We start from the raw sequence: 12804 nt of genomic DNA, 5'->3' as shown, positions 1-12804 counted from the left end.
CACAACTTTCTCAATAGAGCGCGCCCCACTAAGAGCAGGCGCAGCGTTCATCCGTCTCCACACTACGAGATGGCACTGTCATAAAGAAGGACCAAATTCTGCTTCTGCCGATCCGCGTATTAATATGTAACGCAGCCAATGAGATTGCTGCTAACATAGAACCTTTTCTCCTTGCGGATCACACTCGCGCAGTGATACCTGAACGTGCGAGGTATTATAAGAGTGTACAGACCGCCGATTAGTTAGTCTGCATTTGTCTACATTAGTCTGTACCAGTCTATAGTCAAGTTTCAGTTTGCACCTAATAAGATTACCGTATTCCTGTACATAGCCATGAAGATAAATGAATAGACACTTTGTCAAGTATCAGAGATATGTGAGAATAAGATTAACATACCAAGACCAAAGGAACTTCAGACTGTCAATTGTAAATAGCATCCAGAATCAAGTTAAGTACGGTTTATGATTGTTATTATTTTAATAAATGTGTGTGAAAATTAATCAAGTTCTGTTTAAAGTTGGTCACCGTCAATCTGCTACTCTAAGCGTGCAAATGGCATTTCTATCGTCTGACCTAACGGCAGAAGATAAACACGCCACGATAAGACCACGAGACATATTGCTGACACTCGCCTACTTCGCTAGTGCGACAAGTCAAATAATCTGATGGTGTGTGTACCGAAAGTCTTACAGTACGCACACCACACTTTTATTCCCTCTATGGTCGTCCCCTTGAGTGATATTTTGATCAGCGTCATCCTATCACTTATTTTCTTCACTTCCTCTTTCAATCTCTCTCTTACTACTATTCCCACTCCATTTCTCCTTCCCTCCTCATTTCCACTCCAGTACAGTCGGTAGCCTTTCCATCATATTTCAGCTAACCCCAATAGGTCTAACTTCCTTCTTTCCATCATGTCTACCATCTCCTCCACTCTTCCAGTCAATGTTTGTACATTTAATGTTCCAAATCTAAGTTCTTGTTTGTAGCCAGTTTGTCATTGATTAAATCTGTCCTTTCCAAAGCCCATTCTATTTTTGAAAGCAGAAATCATAATCCACTACTGGCTTGCTGGGCCTATCGTAGCTTCACCACAACCCCGTTAGCCGTCACTTTTCAGGATTCCTGTAGGACCTTCACAGCTACCATAGCAGTCCCTGGGCACACACAAATACAGTTATGTGAAGTGAGGTACAATGGGGACAGTGTGTGCCCCGGGACCTCTATGGAAAACCCATGAAACAGTGTAAACTGAAGAAATGTTCAGTAAAATATATTTTCAAGCCACAGTTACTTAACAAACATACTTTTCCTGCTATAAGTAGTCTGAAAGAATAAATAAGTAATCTTCAATGCATTCTGCCATTAGGTTATACAAAATTAATAAGCATTCTCATTTTAGGTACTTTGTTTCATGTAAAAGACTTCTTTAAAGGACATCATGATGGCCTTTGTATGTAAAATTATTTATTTATATAAATCATTACTGAAATTTTGGCCATGTGGCCATTATTATGTGGCACACTGCAAAGCTGCAAACACAGAGTATATATACAGAACTGCACTCACACCTGCTATGCATATGGTAATTATACAGTGTAGATAATGTTTTGAAAAGTTGTAGAGGGGATTTAATAGATGACATTCTGATAAGGAATCCATGTCAGAGGTAAAATAAGTTTGAAGATTGCATCACTTTCAAATCTCCTGCTTTACAGTATGCACACAGTGGAGAGAATGGACTCTGACCTATTTGTTCTGCAGGGCCCATGACATGGGCAATGTCCCGAGTACTCACCATCGGGTTCTCTTCAATATGACTAAGGATGTCCTCTACAAACTCAAGAGAGCAGTGGAGCACCACAGTCAGTCCTCCTAGTTACAAATGTACCAGTTTCTCTTAGCCTTTGTCATAGCCAGGCAAAAAATTTACGCAATATTATTATTATAACATGGACTGATGATGACTTCCTTGTTTCAGTTCGAGCACGTACCATTCATATTTTGAAGTTGTACGTACAGATGGAATATACACAATTTATAGTTAATTAACACCTCAAACAGAAAGTGGAGCCCAGTCCTGATATTCCATAGACATGTGCTTTATCATGGATGACAATAATTCCCTTGGCAACTAGCAAAGCTGAGATATTACATAACATTTTATGTTTTTTTATGCAAAATTAATATTGTCATAAATATTGTAAACCATTAGCCCATTGTGTGCAGATCACTAGAACTGGTAATGTGTTTGTAAAGCCTTTTACAAGTTGTCATCAGCCAGTTGACATCAGCCAGCAGACATCATCAGCCAGTAGACATCATCAGCCAGTAGACATCATCAGCCAGTAGACATCATCAGCCAGTAGACATCATCAGCCAGTAGACATCATCAGCCAGTAGACATCATCAGCCAGTAGACATCATCAGCCAGTAGACATCATCAGCCAGTAGACATCATCAGCCAGTAGACATCATCAGCCAGTAGACATCAACTGCTGTGTAATGGTCTCCTCTAGACCTTGCCATACGTTGTTGTCATTAGCAGTATGCAGTTATGTTGCTCCTGTATTTTTTCTAGTGTAACCTACCCATCTTTCATTATAACACCAGTGTGATTGTTCCATACTTCTTGCAACAGAACAGTGAACTTCCTTGACCCATGTGCCAGGTATTCAACTGGCTACATATCACTCCCACTCCACAACATATAATTTTACGTAATATCTCGATTTTACTTGTTGCCAAGGGAATTATTGTCATCCCATGGTAAAGCACGTCTATGGAATATCAGGACTGGGCTCCACTTTCTGTTTGAGGTGTTAATTAACTATAAATTGTGTTGTATTGCTTCTGTAAGTGTAACTTCAAAATATGTTCTTCGCAGTTGATAGTTCCTAACACAACGTCTTTGTTTAGTTTGGTTTACAAAAAAGTGTACATACTGCAACAAAACATTCGCATAAATTTGGGTCTCTTACTTAAATAGATTTTTGTCTTCTACTGCCAACAGCACAGGTTGCCCACAAAAAACGTGACGCACCTAAAGTGTCTATGCCTTTTTAATTGTAATAAATCCACTTTATGATAGCAGTGTAATCCACTGAAACATGCAGTGGGAAGAACAAAATCATTATTTGACTGGATAAAGTAATTTGTATTTTCCAAAACAACTACTTCCCCACAAAAATTCTCTTGTTTTACGCCCTCACAAAAGGGAATGTATTTATAGCTGATCAAAGCATAAATTCTCATTATGTGAAGGGAGTTGGCTGTTTAACTGGCAAATCCCAGTAATTGGTCATGTGGTAACACATTATTTCATGTAGTTCTCAGTAGTGCATAATTATATTATTATAAAAATGTAAAGGCTAAGTATAGAAGTATCTTATGTGTACCAACGAGAAAAATATGAAATTACCAATGGAGCACCAATGAAAGGAAGCAGGATGATTGTGATTTAACAGCCTGATGACAATGACATGATGAGATACAGAGAAGAAGTTCAAGTTGGGAAACAAAATCAGTCGCGTCTTTTACAGAGGTACCATTAAAGCACTTGACTTTAAGTGGTTTTGGGGAACCATGGAAAACGGATTTGGATGGCCAGTCAGAGCAATAAAGCTGATCTTTCCAAAAGGAAGTCTGATGTTTTAACCACTGCACTGCCTCACACAGTCCATGTCCATGACATATGTACCTAGTCACAAGTAAAACTATTAATCAAACAGAGCTTTCAAGGGCTACTTATATGTTTCAGTAAATGCCCAGTTTGTCATCTTAGTTTATTTATTTGCTACCTTAAGAATGCCCACTACTTTAAATATAAAAGCTCCAAGAGATAATGAATAGCATAATTACTCATTATCAGTTATTTTGAAGTGGGATACATTTAATATGTTGCATTGGTTTCATTGTTGTGATTATGACTTACTTTACATTCCTTGAAGAAGCAAGCAATGTTTTCCAGTAAACTTGAGCCATCTTCTTCCATTATCACTCTCGATACTTGCAATACATAGTCTGCTGCTTCCTGTGCCACAGGCTTGTGCTCCGAGAACACCAGAAAGAAAAGTTGTTCTTTGTCTTTTTCATTTAACACTGACTGATAAAATCTGCAAATGTACACACACATTTATATTAATGAGGATGGAATAGGCTCAAAGTCTAATAAATGAAGTGTAGATGATGATTATTTCATTTTTTCTATTGAACATTTTTGTCAACCCATGGCCAGAACTTAAAAGTAATTACATAGGAAATATGAAATTTCTGAAATACAATAACATTGAAAACTCTAATAATCCCCTACTTAGCCTACGCAGACGATCTTGCAATAATGGCAGATTCTAGTGAAATGGCAGTCAAACAGATAGAAACCTTAAAAGAGTGTGCAGGAAAAGTTGGCCTACAAATATCTTTTGAGAAAACGGTGTTTACAACAACAAATCTAGAAATTTCTAAGTTACAAACCAAATATGGAGAAATTAAGAGGGTACCATACTTTAAATATTTAGGAGAGATAATTTCTGAAAAATACTCACAACAAGAAAGAATATTAAAAGCTCGTAGGGGTCTAGGGCTGGTCCAAAACATTTACAATAAAAAATGTCTATCTATAAATACAAAAATTAAACATTATAAGTCGGTAATTAAACCAATAATGCTATATGCCAGCGAAACCTTGACACTTAAAAGGAAAACAGATATGGAAAACCTGAAGAAAGAGGAAAGGAAAATCATTAGGAAAATTCTGGGACCAAGATGGACCAAAGAGGGGTATAGATTACAGAAAAATTCTAAAATTGAAGAATATTCTAACATAGAGATAGACATGAGGAAGAGGCGTCTAAAATTCTATGGCCACATAATGAGACTTCCCGATCACAGACTTACAAAAAAAATAGTAAGATACGTAGCATCCCTTGTTAATGGAGGAGAATGGATCAAAAATGTAAAGAAAAATCTGGAATTAGCCAACATTACTACTGAAGACATGAACAAAAGAAACAATTTCAAACTTAAAGTTGACAAATGGGAGGTCAAACCAGAGACAAAAGCGCCGAGAACTGGAACAAAATGGAGCGAAGAAAGAAAAGCTGAATTCTCGCAAAGAATGAAGACCTGGTGGGCAAACAAGAAGAATAAGAAGCCCCAGAAGTGAACCATCTTTACTTAGCGTCTTCCATGTTGGGAGCTTTACGACTAATAATAATAATAATAATAATAATAATAATAATAATTATAATCTCTCTCACACACAGCACAAAACATTATTTAATCTTACATATTTTACTAATAGGTGAGGCAGAGGAAGGTGTTCACTGTGGCCTGATAGTAACAACCATTTGAACATTTTCCACGCCTGATTTGGAAACAGCAAAAGCAGAAGGGCTGCATTAAGTGAATGAGGCTGTGTTCTCTATACATCAACTCCTTTTTTATTCAATAATACATCATTGTAGCTTGCAACTATAAGAACACAATAAAGCAGACCTCAAAGTACTCATACACAATGTGTTTAACAGAACAACAGCCTCTAACTTTGGTTTGACAATCTGCATTTTGTTACTGATAAATATCGACTACTGTAGAAGCATACTGAAAATTTATGTAACTGAGTGCTGCAGACTTAAGAGTTCATTTCAAATGATGATCTCAAAAGTAAATAGACATACTGTGAAGTCTCTGTATGATTCTCCACATCATTAAATATAGGCACACATGAACTTCACATATTAATTGCCACTGGAATTATTGTCATCCCTCAGTAAAGCACAGGTATACAGAATATTGAGACTAGGCTCTTCTTATTGTGTGTAATGCACAGAAGTTTTCAATGGAGGACATAACATCACTTAAGATTGTCTTCTTAATACTCTGCTTATTTCTGCAGAAGCATTATGGTAGATAACCTGTTGTTTTGAAGGCCTTGTCCTCCATTTGTACATCTGTAGTGCTCTTTGTACACACCGAGATGAATATGATGTTGTTCAGAAACAGAGTTCACACTTGTTCAAGTTCCACTTGTAGGTTATTTTCATCTGATATGGTATGAGATTGGTGGATCAAGGTCTTCAGAGTTTTTTGTTCCAGATGGTGTGAACTATTAGCCTGTAAATACAGTACTGTCACTAAAAAATTTCACGCTCTATGTAGCCACATCATTCAGTGATTTTTACCATTCAAATATGATTGATCTCATATCAATGGGGCAAGTTTTCAGCAAGAGGCACATGGAGCAATGTTCTGTCTTGCAGCACACGTGCATGCCCTTTAGCACCCCATGTTCTGTGATAACTTGTTAAACCATGTATATGCCAACGAGGTCTTCAATACCAGCGTATTTTTTCAAGTATTCAACTGAAGATGGCCAGAAGACTCAGTGCAAAAATATTATGGCAGCAAGTTACAGACACCTGGCACTCATATGTCTAATTAAGAAAATTACAAAATTTTTAACAAATGAAGAGAAAAAGTATTTATGGACAAAATGGATGTATAGGTACGGAAATAGTGAAACAGTGTCCCTTCTGCAATGAAAACCATGTTACTATTTATCTGTCTCTTATTGCAGACAGCCTGTGAGGTATGCTTGGTTTTGCATGTGTGTGTGTGTGTGTGTGTGTGTGTGTGTGTGTGTGTGTGTATGTAACCTCTCTCAACAAAAACATGAAATACCTAAGAAATAATAAAACATTTAAAAAGAGAGAACAGAATAAAATATGTTAAAGACGCATACACACAAAAGCGACAGCAACCTCCGTCTTGCTCATCTGGCCATACTAACAGCAGAGGGGAGAGACCAGCAAAAGTGCACATCACATTTGATGCAAACACAGTTGTTGTGTACATTTACAAAAGGTGGAAGGTTAGAACTGCAAGTGGAAAAACCAAATAAAAATGTATGGATAATCTGAACATTAATGTTCAGTTGCAATTGCTCTATGAAAAGAACTCCCTTTCCAGTATTGCATCAGTCATGGAGTTGGAGAAACTGTTGGTTACTGCAGTCTGTTTTACTATATATTTTCCTTAAGACATACTTTCTTTTACTTGTTGCTTGCTACATATCATTTAATCATAAGCCAACTGATTTAACGCTGATGCCAAAGCATGATACAGGAACTGATCACAGACATTTGTCTCAGAATTTTGATTGTGTAATGCTTTTGTGGCTTATGATTTTTCTTTTTAATCCTAAATTGTGATTCCTATTTTCATGCACAGGCACCACGAAAACAGTTTATTACACATTCCCTTTGGAATATATGGCACAGTTTTGCTTTGATATTACAACTTTCCATTAGAACTACTGACAGCCTTGGAAGAGCCAGTCATGACAAAACTCTACCATCTTGTGAGCAAGATGCATGAGACAGGCGAAATTCCCTCAGACTTCAAGAATAACATAATAATTCCAATCCCAAAGAAAGCAGGTGCTGACAGATGTGAAAATTACCGAACAATCAGTTTAATAAGTCACAGCTGCAAAATACTAACGTGAATTCTTTACAGACGAATGGAAAAACTGGTAGAAGCCGACCTCGGGGAAGATCAGTTTGGATTCCGTAGAAATGTTGGAACATGTGAGGCAATACTGACCCTACGACTTATATTAGAAGAAAGAATAAGGAAAGGCAAACCTATGTTTCTAGCATATGCAGACTTAGAGAAAGCTTTTGACAATGTTGACTGGAATACTCTCTTTCAAATTCTGAAGGTGGCAGGGAGCGAAAGGCTATTTACAATTTGTAAAGAAACCAGATGGCAGTTATAACTGTCGAGGGACATGAAAGGGAAGCAGTGGTTGGGAAGGGAGTGAGACAGGGTTGTAGGCTCTCCCCGATGCTATTCAATCTGTATATTGAGCAAGCAGTAAAGGAAACAAAAGAAAAGTTGGAAGGTAGGAGGCGAGGTACTGGCAGAAGTAAAGCTGTGAGGACGGGGCGTGAGTCGTGCTTGGGTAGCTCAGTTGGTAGAGCACTTGCCCGCGAAAGGCAAAGGTCCCGAGTTCGAGTCTTGGTCCGGCACATAGTTTTAACCTGCCAGGACGTTTCATATCAGCGCACACTCCACTGTAGAGTGAAGATCTCATTCTGGGAACTATAGGGTGTTTCACAAAGTTATACTGCCCCTTATGAATCATCGATGATGCAGAGCCAAAAAATGCCTGGGAGCATTTAATTTCCATAAAGCCCATTCACTACATGGACTACCTATATGAGTTACTAATAATACTCATATAGACAGATTCTACGTAAATCTCTGCAGACTGTTCTACACTGCTAGAGGGGAAATTGGTTCTTAGTTCATCCTGTGTGTCAGTTGTAGCATTCTTCCACAAGCACCATTCATTTTTCAGTTTACAAACAGGCTATACCTCCCCAGAATTTCCTGTCCACTTTTCTTACGTAAGTAGACAACATAATTTTACCAAGCCCATCAGTTTACCGAGTACTTATTCGCAGTTGTTAAGTGATCTTTTATGTAAAATACATTCATATAAACAATGTAAGTGTCCCATATATACAACCTTCTTTCATAACTGTTAAACTAAATGATAGTAAATGATCAAATTGTGCTTTCTGCAAAATACTACTAGGTGATTTTCCTTTTCATTCCTGTCTTCCAGTTCATTATATCCCACTATTTTCACTTCTCTTCCTTTACCTGCCGCCAAATTCCAGTCACGCCACCACAATTAACTTTTTTCAGTTCCCTCAAAGAAATGAGTAATTTATTTTATCTGATCAAACATTTTCTCAGCTGAGAATTAATTTTCACTCTGCAAAGGAATGAGCAATGATCTGAAACTTACTGGAAGATAAAAACTGCATGCTGAATCAAGACTCAAACCTGGGATCTTTGTCATTCATGGGTATGTTCTCTGTTTACAAAGTTATTCAAGCATGACTCATGATCTGCCCCCACAGCTTTACTTCCCTCTCCCACCCAACTCCCTATTTAACAACTGTGTACTACATTATAACTGTACTGTTACTGCTTACCCATACTACTTTTAGAATATATTTTAACCTGTGAATAGAGGATATAATTATTGTGACTATTTTATATGTCCAATGTAAACTTTATACAATCATTTTACTTAAAAATGACCATCGCAAGTGGTTTATTTAACACACTAAGATTAAAATAAAAATAGCTACAAAAACTAAAATTGGGATCTATATCAGTCATAGACACTGTCTGCAAAGTAAGTCTACTTAATAATAGGCATCCAAGGTTTTTCTGACAAAAATGATCAGTTACGTCTGAAACCTAAAGAACCTTGGCCGATTCCTTCTCAGCTAATAAAATTACTAAATGGTTTTGATGACTTTGGCCTGTTGTGCTCCTTTGCAAGCTTTTAAAGAGTTTGCCAGTTAACTACAAGCCGGAGGTCGCAGAATTCTGACTCCACATTTGCTGAGCATGTTCTGAGTACGAAACAACCATCAGACAAGAGTCCCACATCCTTCCCTTAGCAAACAAAAGACAAAAACTTCACATGCGGGAAGCCCTGGAAATTAACAAACATTTAGCTCACAGTACAGATCCCATATTGAATGACCACACACAGCGTAATATTTGCCCTCTTCTGAACTTTACATAATCTGTTCTGTTTTTCATTACTTCCTACAAATTACCCCATTTTCCTGTATTCATTCAGTTCCTTTATTTTATTAAAACTATGTAATCCATATAGATTGCTATTATAATAGTTACATCTTTCTTTTAATTGTTAATATTTAATACCTCTTGAAGGTGTCTCATCAAGTACTGTTTTTTATTTTACTTGGTTCATTTATTTGAAGCCAACTGTTACATTGGCACAGTTTTGAATATAGTGTTTTTTCTGTTTGCTCTTTTTATATTTTTAAACTTTTTACTTTCAAAAATGCAATACCACCACACTCTCAAAGATGGCATTTACTGTAAGTTCCCTCATACTCCTCAGTTTTCCATCATTTATTCATTTCTGTTCATCTTATGGATATTGATTAAGTTCCTCATATATTCTGTACTTACACTGACAATTCTTTCTTGCAGAGCAGGACGGAGGAAGCTCCCTCACTCAAACTCACAGCGGCAGTTGTCACTTGTGTCAGACTGCCGCGTAGGCAGTGGAACGCCGCTTGAAGTCACGGCGGCATCAGGAGGTGGGGCGGCAGCGATGGCAGGCAGATCGTGAGCATCGGAATGCATGTCGGAGAGGGGCAATTTTGGTTTTTAAGTGGTTAATGGAAACCGTTTGAGGTTGTCCATTTAGAAGAATTATAAACGTGTTCAATCCGTGATGTAAGACGCGGTGTGGGCCCAAATATGGTGGTTGCAAGGCTGCTTGCACAGAGTCACTGTACAGAAGCACGAATTCACATGATGCCAGGTCCTTGTGGACAAACACCAGTGGCGTGGAATGAGTGCGAGGCATGGGGGTGTGTAGGCGAGCGACATGCACACATACCCATTCCACAAGGACAGGAAGATTGATGGCATCAACCGGCAGTGCATCCTCCACGAACTCAGCTGGCGGGAGGAGGGACTCTCCATATAGAATCTCCGCCAACAATGGATTCAAGTCTTCCTTACGGGGGGGACCGGATGCCGAGTAAGACCCAAGGGAGGGCCTCGGACCATAACCCACCGTGGCACATTAGTGCAGCTTCGCGATTTCAGTGCCACCAATCGACCAGGCTGTTCACCTGCGGGTGATAGGCCATCGTGTGGAAGCGGGTGATAGGCCATGGTGTGGAATTTAGCTACACCACACAGTCAAGCAAAAAGTGTGGATTTGAACTGTCGTCCCTGATCAGTAGTGATGGAAAGAGGGCAACCAAACCTTGCGACCCACATGGATATGAAAGTGTGAGCGATGTCTCTGCTGTGATGTCGATGAGAGGGACCGCCTCGACCCAACGAGTTTTGAGGTCTATCATAGATAATGTGTATTGGTACCCCTTGGAAGCGGGAAGTGGGCCGACCAAGTCAATATGGACATGCCGAAGGCGACCCTTTGGAACACTGAACTTGCCTAATGGAGACTGTGTGTCTCTGCCAACTTTACTAGACTGGCAAGGGACACAAGTGCGGGTCCAAAGGCAGCAGTCGTGCCGCACGCTCAGCCAGACAAAGCATTCAGTGGCTAGTGTCAATGTTGCCCGCATTCTGGGGTGGGCCAAGTTGTGTAAGGCATTGAAGTTCCTGCGCCAAAGAGAGGACAATACCAAGGAGTGAGGAATGCCTGAAGTAATACCGCAAAGGACCGCAATCGTCAACCCGTGTAGGACAAGAGATTGGATAGCGAGCAAAGACTCATCTGAAACTAATCACTGAGTATCGATGTCCTCCGACTGGAGTCATGCAAGGTTATCTAAATTCAAGGGTGTGGAAAGCACGGATAGATAGTCAGCTACAACATTCTCCAAGCCGCAGATGTAGTATGCGTCTGAGGAATGCTGACAAATATAGCCCATATGGCGGAAACATCTCGGCGGAAGGTCCTCAGCCAGGATGCGTATCGAATCAATGAGTAGATCGTGAAAGGTCGCCCCTTGAGATCACTCTGGAAGTGTTTAATTGCCTCATAAACCGTGAGAAGTTCACGGTCAAAAGCAGACCACTTACACTGGCTCTTGGTGAGTTTCTTCGAAAATAAGCAGAGCGGTTGGTTGGAGTCGTAGGTGTGCTGTTGTAAAACAGCGCCCACAGCTGAGTCACTTGTGTCAGTAGTGATCAAAACACGAGCCTCAGGATCAGGGTGGGCGAGTGTGACGGCTTTGGTGAGTGCAGTTTTGAGATTACAAAATGAGTCGAGCATGGGTTCGGTCCAATCCAACGTCCGTTTCCCCAAGGTATTTTTGCCAGAGAGGGTGTCGGTGAAGGCCGATTGGACGGAGGCAGCCTGAAGGATATGGCGGCGGTAAAACTTAACCATAGCCAGAAAACGACAGAGTCGAGTATAATCTTCAGGAAGAGGCAGGGCAAGAATGGTTTCAACATGAGAATCCATCTGTTGGATGCCATTGGCCAAGACAGCATGGCCTAAGAACATAACTGATGTGGAACAGAGTTGAGATTTATCGTGGTTGATCACCATGCTGTTGTTGGCAGAGAGGGCTGAACGGACTGCATCGAGGTGAACCTGGAGCTCCTCGGCAGAGGAGGAAAAAATCAGTATGTCGTCCAAATAAGCAAAAGCAAATGGCAGATTTAGCAAAAGCGAATCAATGAACCGCTGCCATGTCTGCACAGCATTTTCCAAGCCATATGGCATGTAACAGTATGCAAATAGGCCGAGGGTATCATGCGTCCTTCTTAGGAATGAGGTGGATAGGTGAAGATCAGTTGCTGTCGAATGGTCGGAGCAGGCCTAAAGCCAATAAATCCTGAACAATTTCTTTCATGCGCAGACGTTTGGAAGTGTTAACATGCCTAGCTTTATAACATAACGGTGTGACCGTCTCTGGTACAGCTTCTATGACAAGTGCCATTACAGATGGTTGACACCCGCGAAGGGAGGTGAGCGAAGGGGGGGGGGGGGGGGGTCATGAAAGGGGGCAGATGCGGCAACAGTTCACTGACCTTGACAGGCAAGAATGGCTTGGATGGGGCATTAGCTGCAGGTGGCAAGGGAAGGTGTGGTGCAGCAGCCACGCGATGCGAGGAATCCCACGAAGCTAGCACATGAGCGTCCTATAGATACACCTGCGATGACGCAGAAATGGCAGCAGGCGGAGGAAAGCTTGACACAGGAGCAATGTAGTGTGAAGGCAAAGTGGATGCGAGTGTTCATTCAACTT

General features: G+C 40.1%; 1 protein-coding gene across 1 annotated transcript in view; it reads right to left on the bottom strand.

Annotated features, from left to right (window-relative positions):
* The window catches only part of LOC126417020 (cohesin subunit SA-2-like), a 486856-nt gene that overhangs the window by 253982 nt on the left and 220070 nt on the right, over positions 1-12804 (bottom strand). Inside the window, exon 7 of the mRNA XM_050084909.1 lies at positions 3936-4116. Within this exon, the coding sequence (XP_049940866.1) occupies positions 3936-4116 (181 nt within the window). The remainder of the gene's footprint in view (positions 1-3935; positions 4117-12804) is intronic.

Source organism: Schistocerca serialis, chromosome 8, assembly GCF_023864345.2.
Source record: "Schistocerca serialis cubense isolate TAMUIC-IGC-003099 chromosome 8, iqSchSeri2.2, whole genome shotgun sequence".
Lineage (NCBI taxonomy): Eukaryota > Metazoa > Arthropoda > Insecta > Orthoptera > Acrididae > Schistocerca > Schistocerca serialis.
This window is presented reverse-complemented; position numbering and strand designations above follow the sequence as displayed.